General features: G+C 51.2%; 1 protein-coding gene across 9 annotated transcripts in view; it reads right to left on the reverse strand.

The window, feature by feature from the left end:
- Positions 1-19,497, reverse strand: part of FBXO25 (F-box protein 25) — a 50,008-nt gene that overhangs the window by 1,505 nt on the left and 29,006 nt on the right. The window contains exons 6-10 of one of the 9 annotated variants that reach the window (XR_009698796.1): positions 7,754-7,847; positions 6,310-6,494; positions 5,057-5,239; positions 3,691-3,834; positions 425-2,350 (exon numbers count right to left, since the gene is read on the reverse strand). Coding sequence is in view for 6 of the 9 variants with exons in the window: in XM_061177457.1 (XP_061033440.1) it covers positions 2,394-2,555; positions 3,691-3,834; positions 5,057-5,239; positions 6,310-6,494; positions 7,754-7,847 (768 nt within the window). In the remaining 3 variants the exon portion in view is untranslated. The other 8 variants (XR_009698797.1, XR_009698795.1, XM_061177460.1 and 5 more) reach the window with 8 other exon arrangements.

The raw sequence follows: 19,497 nt of genomic DNA on the forward strand, positions 1-19,497 counted from the left end.
CAGAAACAGGGCTCAGGTCAGGAGACAGAGCAGCCTCGGGACTGGGGGCCAGTTAGGCCGGGGACCCGGCGGCCAAGTCTACACCCTCCCTCTGGTCTACAGGGCAGCTCATGGGACCCCTGGTCATGGCGAAGCAAGCAGGCCAGTCGCACATCAGCAGAGGGTGCGGCCTGAGGGGCACCGGCCTCCTGGGGACGCGCGCAGATGCGGGCAGAGCAGGAGGTACCTCGAGTAATAAAGCAAGGCGGCAGTCCTTGGAGACGGCGGAGAAAGGGTCAGGAAGGAGTGCAGAGAAGGGAGGAAAAAAGGGAAAACAGGGTTATTAGGAAGAGCCAGACTGTACTTAGCATTTAGGCTGGATGTGTATTATTTACGAAAATGGCTAAAATCATCGGGTAGCTGAATCAGAGGCACCGTCCGGCACCTGAAGGGCCACAGCACCCGCAGGCCATCTGGGACACTGCCACAGTTTCCACTTCCTCGAGTCTCGGACTGACAACTGATGAGGCTGCAGAGCTAAATAATCGTCGAAACTGTTCACTGAAAGTGCGCAGAGCGACACTGACACACACGGTTTACACCGCAAATATTTACGGCAGGTTTCTCGGAAGCTCCCTCACTCCCTCTTTACTGTCTGAGAGTCAACTCCGTGGAATCAAGTGCACGAACCAGACCCCACCTGAGCCCCGGCGCCCCGGAGCGCGGCTCCTGCGCGGACTCCCCCCGCTCATCCGTGGTTTTCAGCTCGAGGTCAGCACCAACCTGCCGCTCTCGCCTCTTGCTGGCCCGGCCACCTGGCCCGGCTTCCCCACCCTCGCTGGAGACGGGGGCTGGCCATCAGCGCGGGCTGGGGCCAGCAGCCTCCCTGCTCCGGCCAGACCCGCAGTGTGGACCTGGCAGTGGACACGCTGAGACAAAAAAGAACGCGGGGTCCTGATTCCCAGCCTTTAACTGGACTCATTCTGTCCGGCTTCCAACTCACCCAACCCCCAGTGTTGACCGAAGTTCCATGAAGTCGAGAAACTCGGCTGGAGGACAGTCAGGCGGAAGGAACACAGTGGTCTCGCGTCACTACTCAGCGACCCGGGAGGGCCGCCCCACGGAAGCCAGACAGACCCCGAGCCGGGCACCTGCGCTCGCCTGGGTGACTCGGCTCAGTGACTCCAAGACCGTCGTGCTCAGTTCTTAAGCCCAGTATTTCCCCTCCTTTCACTTTGGAGGAGTTCCCACAAAGGCAGGTAGAAAACTAACCCCCAGACTCCAGAGAGTGAAGCCAGAACAGACAGGATGGCTGGGGCAGCTGAGAGGTCAGAGCCCAGGCCCACGTGGGCGGAAGAGGACGAGTCTGGCAGCATGCGGGAGCCGGACCATGGCGGGTCCCTACCAGCACCCGGTGGCATCTGACGGTGTCACGCTGCTGTCTCCCCATCAGCAGAAAGTGCTGGCAAAGGTGAGTCACAGCGCAGGGGCCACTTCCGAGCACCAGCCCCGTGCAGGGCAGGGCACTGCTTAACCTTCACGACTCCACGCGGCAGGTCTGCCCCACAGAGGCTCCACGAGGACAGGAGGCTCCACGAGGCTGGGAACTGGGGTGAGGCCGCAGGATGGTGCGCGACGAGCCGGGGGGAGAGTCCGGTCAGCTGGGGCAACGCAGGGGGCCTTCCTCGGGAGCTGACACTGCAAGCAGTTTCCACCAGAAATTCCAGAGACTCATCGTTGTGTTTTTTTTTTAAATTTCCACCCACAGATTCAGAATAAAGTTGGAAGGGCCTCTAGGAGAAAAAGCTGCAATGTGACCCCATGGGTGGACCGAGCCAGGCCCTGAGGCCTGAGGCTGCACCGACATCGAGGTGCTCAGCCTTCAAGGCAAGACTGAACATTTCAAAGCCAAAAGACCAGCAGGAGACACTTGTTCTGAATTTTCATAAACAGAAGAATCTGCAGACCAATTCTTCTGGAAACCTACAAAATCACCTCTCAATTTTAAAAAATCCAGAACTTCCGTGCTTCTCGAGGCCTCAGCAGCACATTCTTGCACCAGCAGCAGGGAGACTGAGGAGGGTGCTTCTCTGTTCACTACTTCAGAGACAGGGCTCCCACACTCTGCAACGGCACTCTTAGAGAAACGCCCATCACGTGCAAGGGCGGAGACTTGCGCCCCAGGAGGAAACACCACTGCTCCTGGTCTCTCTCTGGAAGAAAGCAGTCTGCGCAGAACAGAAAACCCCGGGGAGGAGCACCAGTTCACAGCAGCAACCAGACGGTCTCATTGCTCTGACTCGGCCGTGAAGACGCCTCCGCACGCGTTTTCCACGGGCACCTGCCCGCGTGTGCGTTTCTATCCCTGTGACTGGGACCAAGGGCGCACAGTAAGGGCTCCGCTCTACGTACTGTCATCCCGCTGACTGATTCGCCCGCGTCCCCGCAGTACGCAGCCGGCACGCCGGCGAGAATGAGCGCGAGGTGCCCCTGCCCCAGAGGAACAAGGTTCCACAGAACAGCCACTGCAGCCACGTAACACATTTCTTCTTTTTAATTGTGTGGGAAAAGCCACACTAGAATACAAAACAACAGATTACCCATAACGTGACCTCCTGTTGGTCATGAGTGGGGACAGCAGGACCTGCTCGCCTGCAGCACAGGAGGTAAAGCTCTGTTGACACAGGGACTCTCACCCCACAACCACGGGTTATAGTTAAAAAAGAGCCACATTACCACGGATATAATCTGAAATGAAAACAGTTTAAAGCAGTCATTTCTCTTCCAACAGTTTAGAGTCTGCCATGTAATCCATGCAACAAATTACAGATAAAGGAAGAGCAAAAGAAATACACAAACAGCCAAGGTGTTGACCAGGAGTAAGGCCTGCGGCCCTACAGCCACGCCCGAGGACACGGAGGGGCAGGCGCAGGCGCAGACCACCTGCCAGGTTCGCCACTTTTCTCCCTAGTGAAATTTCACGTTAGTAAGCAAATTCAAACTCAAGGCAAACTATGGAAATGATTTTACTGAGAGGAGGTGCACGGAAGCACCCCACTCCCCCACCCTGGAAACTTGTTTTTATCAGAGTCTGGACAGGAGAGTAAGGGAGCCAGAGAGGGAGGGGATGGGCCCAGACAACTGCGAACATGGCTCAGTCTCCACCGAGGACCAGACTTGCTAAGTGTGGCTCAAACACATGAGAAACCCAGGCACCTTCGTGGGCCTCGCCTCTGCTCCAGGCACAGGGCTGTGAGGAGAAGCCCCCTGGAGGTGGCGTCTTCGGAGGTCCCGACAGTGGAGGCTGAGGCCGAGTGTGGAGGACAGGTGAGGGGCCCCCCTCGGCTTCCAGAAGAGGGTGGGGGATCCTAAGCCTCATCTCAGGCTGAGCCTCGACAACAGCAGAAAGCAGCCCCGCCAGGACTCGGGCCGAGGCGTCAGCCAGCGCGCTCACCGCCCTCGGGGACAGGCCCCCACCTGCTACCACAGTGTAAGGGGACGGGGTGGGTGGCCCGATGTTCAGGTCCAACTGCAAGTTGTTCTACTTTTGTGAACCTGTTCCCCTGCCCCAGTCCTTGGTGATGCATCATTATCTTATCACAAATACAACATGCCTTTTTTTTTTTTTTTTTTTACCATTACCATTAGGTGAATAGTTTGTTTCTCCAAATTTTAATCCTCAAACTCCAAGAGTACATCTGAAATTTTTACCTTCCAAAAGAGGATGCTGCAGTGCCGACAAAAGTGCAGTGTGTCTCCGTACTGTTCCTTAGTGGGGTAATGTTTCTGAAGCGCAAAATACATCAACTTCCATTCGATATGACCTTTTTCTGAAAGGATCAAGTGTCTACAAAACTAGACAAACAAAATTCTGTTCAGAATCAGATGGTTTTCATAGCATAACAATTTTAAAAGCAATATACTGCATGAAACATTCAATTATTTGAAATTAAATTTCAAATATAATTCAATCTATACAATGGAATACCATGCAGCTGTTAAACAGACGTAAAGGTTCTGATCTGGAATGATGTCCACGACATACTATTAAGCTAAAAATAAGTTACATACATCGTGTATCTGACAGGGACTTGTAACTAGAACACAAAAAGAACACAACTCAGTAACAGAAAGACAATCCAAATACAAAATGGGCAAAGGACTTGAAAAGACATACAAATGGGCAACAAGCACATGGAAAGATGCTCAGCACCTCAGGCATCAGGGACGGGAGGAGGCAGCACGTCACATCCCCCGTGAGGCTGTGACCAAACACTCAGAGCAACAGGCGGGGACGAGGACGTGGAGCAGTCGGGGGCTGCCCGACGGGGCGGCGACTTTGAGAAACAGCTTCTCGGTTCCTCGGAACATTAGACTCCACTCCGGGGCGCCCCCCACCCCGAGAAGGGGGACCATGGCGGCCCCGTGGCCTGGCCGTGCCCAGCCTCACCCCCTCCAGCGTGCGCTTCTCCGTTTCAGGGCCTGAACCTGCTCATCGCCAGGACGCCCCTGCCCGCCATGCCCTCCGCAGTGGCCTTGTCCACCTGGGGGACGGGCACGTGACCCCACACGTCCCCCGAGCCCGTGTCTGAAGAGACACGTGACGTCTGTCCCCTCGGCAAGGACCCCCTGGGGCAGGACCGCGTCCTGCCTCGTCCGAGACTGTCCCCTGCCCTTCACGCTGCCGTGCGTGTCGTGGATGCCCAGCTGTCAGTGCTTCACTCCAGAAACAACACGGGGCAGGGGGCGAGGAGGGGGGCAACGATGAGGGGGACACACAGGAGTCCGCCGGATCCCGTGGCTAGTCCCGGTCCTGGGAGGGCAGGGGTGCGGGGAGCGGATGGCCACCCATGATCTCAGAGGTGACACGCCCCCCGGAGAAAGGCCTCGAGTTACAGGAAAGACGAGGGGCCCGTCCTCAACAGGAAGAACCTGCTCTTGTACTGCTTCTCCGTTCTGGGCTGTGTTTAGAATCACAGCTCTTTCTCAACATGAAGAACAAGCTTTCCCGTAAGTGATTCTCGTCCATTCCCCGAAGTGGCCAGGCCTGGACGCTGGGGCCGGAGCCCACGCTCACCTGCTTCTCGCCGAAGTGGTACTGGCAGAGCTTCTTCCACAGCCGCCGGTCCTCGCTAAGCGCGGACAGCGTCGGGGTCACCTGACCCAGAGTGACGATGTCCCACCCATCCGAGAACCTGTACAGGATGTTGCTGAGCATGTGCACGGGAAGGTCGCTGAGCGTCAGGCCGCTGTCCACCTGCTGGGAGGACCCGCACGCTTACTCCAGTGAGAAGGCGCAGGAGCGCGGCACTCACGCTGACGTCTGAGGCCCAGGCGACGGGAAGGCCGCCCGCCCCTCCTTCCTCCCCACTTCTCTCCAGATAACGCCCAGCAGCGGCCCTGCCTGGACCTGTGCGACAAGCATTCCCTTCCCTGGGGATCCCGACCACTGACACCCACGCTCCCGGAGTTCGCCAGCTGACGAGGCGTCACCACGCATCAGCTACTAGGGGACAGTGGCACCTGGCCACGTCTATCAAGGCCTGGGTAGCAGACACGTCCCAGGTGCATGTGTCTTCAGGCAGGTGGCCCTCACAGCACAAGCCCCTGCCCGTGGGAACGAGGTGGGGTCTGTGCGGCGCTCACACCAAGGCCGCCTGGACACTGGATGTTAGATCGTCCTTTGTAACTGCAGGGCCTTAATTAGGGAATCATTGCTCTTTGTAAATCCCACATTTAGATAGCAAATAAATGGCCCAAAGTTACGGTGTTCCAAGGCCACCTTTGAAAGCAACCAGAGATAAATAAAACACAACCTAAAACACTTACTTTAGTCAACAGGGTCAACATTTTTCTTGATGAAACTAGTTACCAGAATAAACAAAAAACATCAGAACAACTGGAGTGACCTGCACGCTCCTTTTGAACTATAAACACATGTACGCACACCAAGCAACGTACAACACATCAACCCTAGAGAAGCAACAGCAGATGAACAGAGTCACTACTATACCATTCAGCCTTAATTCACTGAACGTTATTTTAGCCTGAAATACCTAATCTCCTGTAAAGGTAATTAATTCACCTCATCACCCACAGGATCAGTTCCTTTTAATAATTACCATCCCCACCGTCTTTCCAATGACACCTATAACCCATTAAAGGGTCTTCTGGTCTGAACCCATCTTACAACAGTTTGATATTTATGAAACATAAAGGAAAAAAACCTTTGGAAAAGCTGTAACAGTCTTTCACATATGCTTAGAAGTAACAACGGTGTTTGTAATAGAAAAACAGAGCGTACTCACTTGTAGACCAAGAAATGCATACCTCAGTCATCTGAAGATTCTGCAGCTGCTGTTGCCAGTTGAGAATAGTTTCTAACCGGCAAACCCAAATGTTGATATTTCCCACCAGAACGGACTTCCCCACTCCTCTAATTAGAATGCAAAGGGTAGAGCTTAGGTCTTGGAGAAGATCTTTGATTAGGCGAGGGTTTTGGTGGTCATCGAGAACTGGAACAAACAAAAACAAAAACAATGCACTGATACAGTCAACCCCTGCTGTTAAGAATGACCTGCTTTCACAGCCCAAGGGCCCATTAACAGATAACACAGATATACAGAGTGTGATATATACACACAATGGAATATTACTCAGCCTTAAACAGGAAGGAAATTCTGACATGTGCTACGACGTGGATGAAACTTGAAGACCTTATGATAAGAGCCAGCCACAAATGAACAAGTATTGTGTGATTCTCCTTACATGAGGTCCTTAGAATAGTCAAATTCATAGAGACAGAAAGTAGACAGTGGGCGCCAGGGCCTGGGCAGTGGGGGGGAGGGTTGTGCTGGTTGGTGTGTGTGGGGACAGAGTGTCAGCTCTGCAAGGTGAGCTCTGCAGATGATGGTGGCGATCGTTGCACAATGATGTGAATGTACTTAACGCCACTGAGCTGTGCACTTAAGAGTGGTTAAGATGGTAAATTTTATGTATATTTAACCACAATAAAAAATTATGATCTAATTTCACTGCAACTCCAAAGTGGCATCATTTCTGAGATATCACAAGTATGATGAGATTTTAAAACTTCAAAATATTGTCTGATAGTGTATTTTTGGTTGAGTCTACAGTTTTGCCTTTAAAACTGTCAGTCTCTGTTTTCTTTTATACTTAATCATGAGAAGGGATATTTAAAATGGCATATATATGCATAAACTCAAAGTTCCATTTATTACTGGCCACTAACTAATCAGGACAAACATTAAGTTAAAATTACAGGCTTATCTGATGCCTAAGAACTAAGTCACAACCTTGCTAATTATAGAAACACTATACAGCTAAGGTGAGCTGTTGACTAGTTACCCATGAAACAGTAAGTGTCTTTTTAAAACTTAGGGATTAATTACCTTTCTCTGGGACTTCCCTGGTGGTCCAGCAGTTAAGACGCCGCGCTTCCACTGCAGGGGGCACAGGTCTGATCCCTAACTGGGGAACTAAGATTCCACATGCCACGCAGTGTGGCCCCAAAACAAAAAAAATTATCTTTCTCATTACAATATGTTCTTCTGTATGCAAAAGCACCTTTTAAAGAACAACAATAACAACATCAAGAACTGAGCAGCCAACCCGAGCCCTTGCCCTTGCCCTGACACCATCACATTATTTGACACCATTAATATTGGGGGGAAATAAAAGAAAAATCCAATCTCCTTGCACCGAATTTCTAAATAAAGATTTAGATTATTAAAAATATCAGTCATCACCTTACCTTTTCGAACGATTTTATCCAGAACGTTGAAGTAGTTCTTCTGGGCCACACCGCTCAGCGAGGTCAGCTGGGACTTTGCGATCAGCTGCAACAGCTGTGGGGGGGGGGAGTTACAGGTGAGCATCACCTCTGAAGGAAAACGCCCCCGAGCGACAGGGAAGGAGAGCGCAGGCCGCAGGCCGTAGGCCGTGACACCCTCCCGACGACGGCTCGGCTCGGCTCGTGTTCTTGGACCTCTTTGGGGGTCCACCCAGCGCCCTGCTGTGCCCTCTCCTCTGAACGTCCCAGCCTCACACGAGCCGAGCCGGACCTTCCCCGACGGCCTCACGTCACATCTGTCCCCCCAGCCTCCCACCTCCCGCAGCTGCTGCCCATCGTGCCTCCCAGGCTCCTGCTCCGTCAGGGGCTCGGCCACTCTCAGCACACGATGCCGGCACAGCGGCCGGCGGGGAAGGCCTGGGAAGGACGGGACAGCCTTCCCGCTTCTCTGCCCCAGTGCTGTCCCCTCCCCTCTGCTGCTCCAGGGAGAGCTGGTTGTCACAAACACGGCTCATCCCTATCAGTCTTCGGTGAACCCACGGCCCACCTCTCTGTACAACCTGGGTCTCAGGAGTCCTGTGTCAGCCCCTTCCCCGCGTCCCCTCAGGTCCTGTAACTTCCGCCACCCACGCCGGGCCTCGCCCTGGACCACGCGTGTCTGTGGTGTGGTCCAGACCTGCCTCTGCCAAGTCCTCGCCACCCGGACACATCCATTCACTTCTTCCCATACTGTTTCTGCCCAATCTGAGCCACTTTGAGTAAGCCTTAAACAGATTTTAGAATCTGTGAATTACATCTGCCCATTTCTCTGAAAAAGGAATTTTTCATCCCTCCTTTCCAATCCTCCTAGCTGCCTCTATGAGTTTCCAGAGGGAGAAAAGAAAATGCTAACTCACATACTCACATTGCCATGTTGACCATGGAAGTTAAAAAAAAATTACAAATATGACAATCACATGATGATTGTTGGGAAAAAAATCATTCTGCAACTTCCAGTATATTTACATAAAAGTGTCCTATACTGCAGTGATTACAGAAACAACACTCCTGGGCCCTGGCCAGAGAACACCTGAGAAGCCCAAGGCTACAAGGTCAGTCCGGCTCCTCAATCTTTTTTTTTTTTTTAACATCTTTATTGAAGTATAATTGCTTTACAATGGTGTGTTAGTTTCTGCTGTATAACAAAGTGAATCAGCTATACATATACATACATCCCCATATCCCCTCCCTCTTGCGTCTCCCTCCCACCCTCCCTGTCCCACCCCTCTAGGTGGTCACATAGCAAAATGTTAGCGACTTCCGTGTCTTCCTTGTTCCACCAGCATCACAATCAGCACCACTTTAACGCTGACTCAGACCCCTCCCCCACCCCCCCACCCCACCCGCACCCCACCCCCACCCCCGCCTGCGTTTACAACCAAATTAGAGACCTGAGGCCAGCTTCACTGCTAACAACAGCCGCAAGGGGTGGGGCTCCCAGCGCTGACCCGACAGACCGAGCCACCGGCCCTGGGCAGTGAGTAACAACCAACCTTCCCTGACAGGCTCCCTGCTCTCAAGACCCTCAGGACCTGAGAGAAACAGACCAGAATATGCAAATACATGCCTCTCCTGCGCCGCAAAGAAAAATGAGAGCGCGGAGCCCGTGGGCCGCGGCCCTCAGAGAGCCGTCCAGGGAGCCCCCGGGACCCCAGATCTAAGCTACTTCCCTGGCACCACTGCCGCCTCGCTCGTGTGCAGTGCAGGGTCCCGGGGCCCCACGAGGATGCTGAACACGCTGAATCCAGCCCTGAGAACGCGCCATCTTCCACCATCGCAGACGCTGCGAAGATGGGCACAGGAGGACACAGGCACTCTTTATTTTTAAATAGAGAAATTTTTCTAAAACTTATTTTAACTTCCATATGGTAAATATTAATAGACAAAACCCACATAAGCAAATCTCTTTGGGGTCCTCAGTAGTTTCAAAGTGAGGAGGACCCCTGAGACCAGGTCTTAGTCTGAGAATGGATATTCTGTCACAAAAGGGAATAAGTATTCCAACTACCCCCTCCTATCATCAACAAAAACTACAGTTTTCTAATACCACGTAAAAAAATCCTTTCGAAAAAGGCTGAACTCACTAGCAGAAGGCGTGGGGTTGGCACGGTGGGTTAGCTAGTTATCCACAGGGCACCCACCAGAAAAACCACCACAGTGGGATGTGCAAACACAAGAGTGGCCATGTTAATAGATGACAGTGAAATCTCAGGTTAAAATGGTAATTAACAAAAAAAAAAATTGTCTTCTGCACTTTTGTAATTTATTTTTTGGCTGCTTTGGGTCTTCGTTGCTGTGCGCAGGCTTTCTCTAGTTGTGGCGAGCGGGGGCTCCTCTTCGTTGCAGTGCGCGGGCTTCTCATTGTGGTGGCTTCTCTTTGTTGCGGAGCACGGGCTCTAGGTGCGTGGGTTTCAGTAGTTGTGGCACATGGGCTCAGTAGTTGTAGCTCATGGGCTCTAGCGCAGGCTCACTAGTTGTGGTGCACGGGCTTAGTTGCTCCGCGGCATGTGGGATCTTCCCGGACCAGGGCTTGAACCCGTGTCCCCTGCATTGGCAGGTGGGTTCTTAACCACTGCACCACCAGGGAAGCCCCCAGAAGACAATTTACAAAGAAAATATAACCACGCATTAGCCGCTATTCAGCTAGATATATAAGACAAAATCTGCTGGAAACTTAAAGAGAATTTGTTAAAAATACAAATATTGTGGGAGATTTTTATACGTCTCTTCAAATTTAACAATTCTAAACAAGTAAGGATGTGGAAGAATTAAATAATATAACCACCAAACCTTGTTTAATAAATAAGCAGAAAAACTTACATCCTTCAAATAGAGAATCTGCATTTTTCTTATGTGTCAATAGAATATTTACAAAAATCAACTATGAAAATGGCCACAAAGGAAAATTTAATGCATTCAAAAAAGCAGAGATCGTACAGGCCGAACTCTCTGATGATAATATACTAAAGCTAGAATTAAATAAAAGTACAGAAAACCTCAGCTATCTGAGCTCCCAGGCATGTCCGGAATGCCCGAGCGCACGCGTTACGTGGTCAGGATGACGGCGTGGGTGTGCATGCGGGAAGGACAGAGGGTGACGGTTTCGTGTTCAGGTCGCTCTCCCGTGCAGCACAGGGCACCCTCAGTGGGCAGAGGCCTGGGGCCGTGCCGTCTTCACTCCTGGCTTCACGCAGATTTCCACACTGACTCGTTATTACCAAGGCGCTATTGGAAGGGCTGGACGTGACTGCCTAATTCTTACAACACCCCTAGGAGATGTACTGTATTATCACGCTGCACAGCGACAACTGAGGCCCAGAGATGAGGAAAATGACCCCAAAGTCACACAGTAACAGGGACCGGATTCAGGACTGAAACACTGCAAACTCTTGCCACACTGCATCCCGTGCACCTCACGCGTGTCAGGACACAGCGAACAGCTTCCACAGGCTTCGGCGATGTGCAATTTGATTACCTGATTTTAAAAGGTCTTCTCAGTTTTACTGTAGTTAATGAAAAAGGAATGAGACCTAAACTCTGCAATAGCAGATTCTCACCTAGATGTTCACGAAGCCGGAGCAGTGCCAGCACCCAGGTTTGTTGGCAGACTCTGCGTCCATGTTGTCATCACTCTCTGGGGAGTGTCAGGAGCTTTCAACAGGTTCTCCCAAGGTCCGCGGCCCCGTTCCTCCCCCAGGGATGAGGGTATCTCACGCAGAGCGAACGCAGGCTGCGCCGAGAACAAGGGTCCCGTCTGGGGGACCAGCTCGGGCAGGTGGCCTGTGAGAAGTGACCTCTTTTCGGACTGTCCCTCTTGTCCACCCTCCGTGGGAATTAACACCTCATTTGACTCGCATCCTAGTCACTGACTTCTAATACTGGCAGAAGGAAAAACCGTTGTCTTCTATGAACTGAATTGTTACACGATTTATAATTTGTTTTGTTAGAAGAATTCTTAGTTCTTGCGTTTGGTCACATTCTACAAGTTACATTGTTGGCAGCATAAATATGCGGGAAGTTAAAGAAAAATGAAGATGGTACTGGACACTTGCAGACTCTGTGCTAGTGACATTACAAATTTCCGGAGGACATGCCATCTAATCAGCGCACTCCCGCTGGCTGGACACACACATCCCATAAAACGTCAGAGCTACAACATCAAATTTAATTCTCTTGAGGTCAAACTGTCCAGTTAGCATCCAGTAGTGTTTCCTTCGACTGGAAGCAGGCATCCCTGGGAGGTCCCACGTGGTCTCTTCTCCTTCATGAATCTTGTTCTTAGGAGCAGTTACATATTTTGCTAGCTCACTTTAATCCAACACTTTTTAAGGGGAAAAATTAGAGGAAACTCCTGGAGTAAGCAGCCTATAGCCAATTCTTGAATCGACAAGAAGGATGTTTTTAAAAAAATAAAATGTAAACATATCTTTTTGTGCTAAGGAACTCAGAGGGCATTCCTTTTGTGAAGAATCTGTTTTCTAATCAGGAACTTCCTCCATTTCTAAATACCAGCTTTCCTGAAAAGAGGAGGTGCCTATAGGTTCAGGAGAACGACTGGCAAATTAATTACTTTAGAGTCTCTTACGAGCCAGTTCGTATTCAGGTAGAATCTGCGCAGAATGTTTACCATGGAGAAAACAACCAGAACAACTCACAGAGCAGCCTGCTCCACCGTCCCCTCACTGCGAGTGGAGCAGCTCCTGGTCTGTGCCGGGTGCTGGGGGCATGTGTGGGGGAGTGGCCAGGGAGTGGGCACGTGACAGGGACCAAGCTGGGCTGTGACCCAAGACACTGCCACGTGGCACACAAAGGCTCAGGTCAGAGGTTCTACGGACAGTCCCTCTCAACAGTCGCCCTGAACTCAAAAGGCCACTGTTTTAAAATGTCTCCACGCATGTCAGGAAGTCACTGCTTTCCACGAGAGGAGAAGGCTATAGGATCAAGACAACGAAGACCTTTAACACTGGCACCTGTGCGGTCAGGACCGCCCGTGACCTGAGGCACACCTCGCCCGCTTCTCCTCCCTGAATCCGGGGACGGGGCTGGACCTGCATGGCTGTCCCTCCATCTAGGCCGCGCTCAAAAGACCAGCCAAGCGCAGCAGCGCTCCTGAGCTGAGCACATTCAAGGGCTCGCTACGACCCCACCACGAGCTCGTCATGGCGGCCTCGCGGCAGGTACAAACCCGTCAGGTGTCGTGGAAGAGGAGATCCCCGGTCAGTAAACTGAGAAAACAAGACAGAACCCAACACAGAGGTCTGGCCCCTCCACCCCCCGGCCCTGCTGCTGCCTCGCGGGTCCCTGGAAGCTCGTCCACGACCATGGTCTCCTCACTCCTGTCTCCTCGTGAACTGTTCACGCCACGTGGTCCTCGGCAGAGATCAGGAAGAAGCTAAACATCTTCACATAACCAGACGGTCCAGCCGGAGACGTCCTTTCCCTTGTTTTCATGATTCCACTATTTAAAGGACCCAGGAAGCACGTGGGGAACTGGAGTTCACGTCCAAAAATTGAGGAGTGTTGGGAAACAAACTCCTGGGGCCAAAGTCCCAGGACCTAAGAAGGCGTGTAAAGATGAGCAGAGCAGCTCCCCAGCTCAAGGGCAGAGGTCACATGAACACCCGAGTGGCCTCGGCCCTGCACGCACTGCACCTGGTGCCCCGCGGTGAGGAGGCCCAACCTCCCAGAGGGGCTGATGGACAGCTAAGGGGCCCAAATGACATCCCCCCACCACCAATCCCTTACCTCGAACAGAAGGAAAGGGCGTCACTAACGTGTAGGAGGTGCATCAGGTACATTTTTCACCCAGAGTCGCTATGAGGGGCACCTCCTGGGGGACCTCAGTGGCACAGGGACGGCCCTCCCCGTGGAGCCTTCCGATGCTGCCTGGGTTCCGGGCATGCAGGCCAGCGGCAAGTCTGCAGGAGACCCACGTGCACGACAACCGTCTGCTGAGGCCCCCTGCTCTTTTCACCGTCAGTCGGTTTCAACGATTCATCAGCAAAATGTGTTCTCATACGCACTCCGGTGGCAGCAGGGTCTCCTTCCAACCTGTGCCAGAAAACCGAAGGCCTCCCGGGTTCTGCTCCTTGTAATTTTTTCCACTGACTAGTTTGCAATCATGTCATCTCACCCACCATTAACACAGGCTCATTTTCCACACGTTCAAAGTGAGGTGGTGTGAGAACATCTGATCATCGTGTAAAGAAGTATGCTTGGTCCTTCGCAGAAGACAAACCAGGAACAAGCACGACCGCTCCTCTCAAGGAGAAAAGCACACGGCGCCCCAGGGGAGAAGTAACGGCCCTTCTGCACGGTCTCCGCGGCTGCCATGAGGCAGCCCCACGCCGCGTGGGGGACGTCAGCGGCCACCACTCTCAGGGTTCTGAGGTCGCAGGTCCAGGCCCCGGTGTCGGCAGGGCCCTGTTACGTTCTGGCCCAGGGAGGGGACCTCCTCGCCTCACTCAGCTCCTACTGTTGTGGAGTCCCTGGGCCAATCTCTTCACATGGCTTCTCCCTGTGACTGTGTCTCTGTTTCCTCTTCTCTTAAGGACACAGTCATCGGTTTAGGGCCCCTCCCACTCCAGCAGGACCTCATCCTAACTGATTACACGTGCAAAGACCCTGCTTCCAAATAAGGTCACGTTCTGAGGCTCCAGGTGGACGTGAACCTTGGGGGATACTGTTCAGGCCCGCAGACTCGCTATTTAGAAGTAATTCCTCAAAAACATGATAATTCCTCTAATATAGGAATGGGGAACAGTGAAAAGACTTAAGCAAAACTCTACAACTAAACTTTTCATGCAGGCAACCTGTGCGCAAGACGTTAACCCCTCTGTGGCTCAGGTCAGCATCTGCCACGCACGGTGACCCAGCCCATCAAGCTGGCAGAGGATCAGAAGTGAAGAAGCAGGGAGGGTGCTTTGTGAGCCGTCGAGTCTCCTGGGATGGCCTGTGTGCACCTGGAGCAGGGCCGGGCCCACCACTCAGCTGCCCGACTCCTCAGCCCGAGGCCGGGTCCCGTTCTGACCACAACCTCCCGCAGTTAATCCTGACACAGGACAAAAATGGAAAGAGGTGTGCCATCTCGAAGGACAGTGAGAACTCAGGGTCTGTCCACCGAGATCAAGTGGCACATCCACACTCGTCCCCTTTGCCTCCTGTCGCCAGACCTTTTCACTGCCCCTCCTCCGGCTCACACCGACACCCTCGTCTCTGGCTCTTCGGGGTGGGATCCTGCACGTACACGTCTGTGACAAAACGCGGGCAGTCCTTGGGGGCCAGGCTGAGCGGCAGAGGGGCTGCACTCGCTGTGGCCTTTCAGAGCTCCCCTGGCGCCCATGGGGCCTCCAAGCCCGACCATTGGTCCCTGGCGCCCTTCACTTAAGAGCCACAGCGCAAAACCAGGAAATCGGCCCTGCTGCATTCTCCTGGCCAAGCCACTCAACAATCCTTTTATTTTATTCATTTGTGTAAGTTTCAGGTGCACAACACAGTGACTGGCAATTTTAAAGCTTATACTCCATTTACAGTTATTATAAACTATTGGCTGCATTCCTTGTGCTGCACAATATATCCTTGTAGCCTGTTTATTTTATACATAGTAGTTTGTTCCTCTTAATCCCCTACCCCTACCCAACAATCCCTCTTAGAAATCTGGTTTCCACTGCCAAACTTCCTTCTAAGTCATAAAGTTGTTGAAATATCCTTTCAGAATATCGTATGCGCTTCTGGAAAGTCCTACCCCTTTAGTGAAATGTTCTGAATGGAGAAATACTATTCTGCGTGATCCCACCTTGTATAAACATGAGTCTTCCATGACCGACTTCTCGTAAGCACCCTAATAAGTACATCTGTTACACCCTAAGCACACCCTGTATTTATTAATATTTCCTGATCCCCTACTGTGACTAGGGGGTTAGTAGATTCCTTCTGTACAACCCCGAGTACAAGAAGGGACTTAAATACGTCACAGACGACAGGTTCACCAGCACCGCTGGAAAGGCCTGATCAATAATTAAACCTCACAGATCCTGCCCTGCCAGGCAGCACCTATTCTCTAAACAGGCCGTGAATGCTAGCAGCGAGTATTAACGTCTATTAAAATGTTTCTCAACAAATATTTTAATAATTAAGCTACAGAGCTCGACTCTCCTAATGCTACGAATATGACGGTGCAGCACACACAGCCAGCATCCGACACCTCGCGCTGCTCCCTGGGCGACGCGCAGGACGGCCCACAGGACGGCCCGGGCAGCTTCCTGAGCCGAGAGCCGCCGGGCACGGCTTCCCCGGGCTCAGGGCGGAGCCTCGGGCGAGCTGGAAGGGCCGTCAAGAGGCTGAGTTACTGTCACAGATAAAACCTGATGCTCCTGTGACGAGGCTTCAAATAAAGCTCAGAGAAACCAAACTGTCAGTGAGTAACACATTCCAATTATAGGGAAGTTAATGTGAGGAAGTTTTAAGGTAACCAAGGTAAAAAAAAGTCACTATTTACAAGCCAAATAAAGTGAATAATGTGTCACAGACGGCAGCAAAGTCTCATTGACCACAAGCAGGGAATGAAGTATAAACTCATTTTCCAAATAACCCAAACAAAGGTACATAAACGTAACGATTCTGAGAGTTTCTCCCCTAACAGGAACCTACTTTAGGAAGCACAGCACACCTGGCATCTTTATACATGTCAACTGCTACCCTGCACTGCTCTCAGGGAGTTTCCTGGCAGCCTCTCTGGCCACCGCCCCCCGACGCAGACCCTCCCAGCCCATGCCCTCCTTGTGCCCGCCCCGTCTCTCCCAGGGGACCTGCAGCTGCTGCCCGCACAGTGCTGGGGGCCTCGGACTCCAGGGAGCCACCATGCACGACCTACACGCCCCGCAGAGAGACACAACCCAACTCTCCCCCAGGAAGGGCTGGCATTGAGGGGCTGCCCGGTTTCCGGGTGTGCACTGACACCACGGACAGACGCCGCCTCTCTGCACTGCTGAACTTCAGTGTATATCGCTGACAGACGGGACGAGGTCTATGGCTGGAATGTGAATTAGAAGGTTCCCTGACACTGTTTGGAAAGACAAGTCAACCTCACAGGATGTGACCGCGCACCTCTCCTAAGGGTGCTCAGCAATATGGGCACCAACGTTCTCACCCCTCCCACCTCAGACCAGGGGACACCGAGTACTAGACAGGAGGTAAAGATGCTGACACTCAGTCTCCAACCATGACACCGAGCTGAAAGCCCACTTCAAAGGCCTTCTAAAATACCAACTCTGACTGCTATGCATCTCCCCCTTTGCAGTGAAATAACTACCTATGTGCTAATAATTCCACGTCTTTGGTTAATTTTTCTACTTAAAATTTTCAAAATTCCACCAAATTTAAGTCTTTGATTTATCTTAATGAAAGTAAGGTCCTAAAACTGACCAAAAATGCTTTTAATTTACTTATACATTACATAGAAATGGGATGAATGAGAAGTAAGCTCAATTACGGACCAGATATTAAGAACTGTCCACTCACCAGGGCCAAATCTAAACTGCATCTTGACTGTCATTTTTTTTCCCCCAATAAGAAAGTTTCTCAGCACATATTATAAAATAATAACTGCAAATAATCAGTTAAGGAGAGAAAAATTACTAGTGAGTAAAGACCAGTTTTTATTGATTTTCTGGAAATAAATTTAATAGTTCAATAAATTATGCTAAGGGCTTTTCAGCAGCCGGCCAAGACAACATTCTCAATCTATAAATAAGCATTTTTTTGTGTAAATTACAAGATAGTTTTAACAGCAGTTTAACATAATAGCCATATCACTGACAACCAACTAGTCTGAAACTAAATATACAGCATTACATTTGTAACACAAATTCTGCTGAATGGTGGCGAAGAACACGATTGTTTACAAGTGCGCCAACGAAGCTCAGCAGCGGAGGCGGTGTGTGTGTTTACGCACATGTTAGCCCAGAGCAAGAAGTGGTGTTTGGACTTATCCGTGGCCAGATGGACAAAATGTAACGTGAATGAGGTTTAAGAACAGGTCGAATGCACGAGGAGCGTGTGAGAGACCACCCACTCATCCCACCACAGTGCTGAGGGGGCAGCTCACAACCTCATGTTTACAGGTTTCCTTACGATTCCCACCAGCGTCGGCAGGCACTGCCTATGTGATTCAACAGTGACCCTAAATTAGGTGCCATGTTCTGAGGAACATGGCACATGAAATTAGTTCTCTATTCTCCTTTAAAAAGCTGAGTGAATGCAGCTTGGAAAAACAATGCTTATTCCTCAAAATCAGACTAAAATTTTGAAAAATTGTAAAAGTAACCTAGGTATGAAGATGTTTCAAATATTTTGTAACAGACAATACCAAAAGTGGTTTATTTCATATACAGGATGTGGAAGAGACAATTTAATTTAGATTTGTGTAATTAGAAGACGTCAAATTTCCATTCCTGCCAAAGTATAGGAGAATAAAGACTAAACTTCCATTCCAAACTACTTATTTTTATTTTGACAACTAAAACAATTTATACTCAACACTAAACTCTAATACTAATTTTTATTCTGAAACTATGTAGTAATTATAGATTAGCCTCAGTTTAAAATGCAAATTTTAGATAAACAAAGGGATTTCATATAAAATGTTAATTAAAAGATGCATTCTACTAATTTTTTTCATATAAATTCTTAGGGGAAATATTACCGCATGCCATCCGAAATGTAAGGACACTCTTTCATCAGTCACTTCAAAACCACCGTGTGTACATCTATGACTCTTCTAATATTAAGGAGTGGCCATCTGGACAACACAGCACAAGTTATGGGAAATTGTCTTGTTGAGAAGAACTGCAAGAGACCCTCACTGTCCTGGTAAGTGTGGTGTAAACATGAAAGCAGCAGAGGGGTGCCAAGGACACCACTCCAGCCACTGAGGCCAACTACGATTCAGTGGGATTCAGGGGTACTGACCGCACGATGACACACTAACAGACTCGCAAAGCAGTGCTTCCGCCCTAGTGGCGGGGTGCCGAGGGAGAGGGGATCCCACCCCCACAGACAAGGTGGCATCAAGTGCAGGGGGACATGTCACCCAGAGGTGAGGCACAGAGCACGATCAAAAGAAAGCAAGTGGGGGCATCAGGCCTGCTGGGGAGGCAACAGGAGGAAAGGGAAGGGAGAAGAGTACAGCACGTGGACCCGATCACAGAGAGTCACTAGGGCCAGGGGACGGTGCGTCATGGCCACGGCACGTGGACCCGATCACAGAGAGTCACTAGGGCCAGGGGACGGCGCGCCATGGCCACAGCATGTGGACCCGATCACAGAGAGTCACTAGGGCCAGGGGACAGCACACCATGGCCATGGCACGTGGACCCGATCAGAGAGTCACTAGGGCCAGGGGACAGCGCGCCATGGCCACGGCACGTGGACCCGATCACAGAGTCACTAGGGCCAGGGGACAGTGCGCCATGGCCACGGCACGTGGACCCCATCACAGAGTCACTGACAGCTGGCTTCATTTGTCTTTGTCTTTCGGAGAAGGCAGGCATAAGCAGATCAGTTTGGGAAGGTAACTGGCCTCGGGAAGGGTTTGAAGGAGCAGGAAGCAGGGGCAGGAGGAGGGTGAGGAGGTGAGGATCCCTGATGGGGAGGCCCCACTTGGCGGG

Source organism: Eubalaena glacialis, chromosome 20 (assembly GCF_028564815.1).
Source record: "Eubalaena glacialis isolate mEubGla1 chromosome 20, mEubGla1.1.hap2.+ XY, whole genome shotgun sequence".
NCBI classification, from domain to species: Eukaryota; Metazoa; Chordata; class Mammalia; order Artiodactyla; family Balaenidae; genus Eubalaena; species Eubalaena glacialis.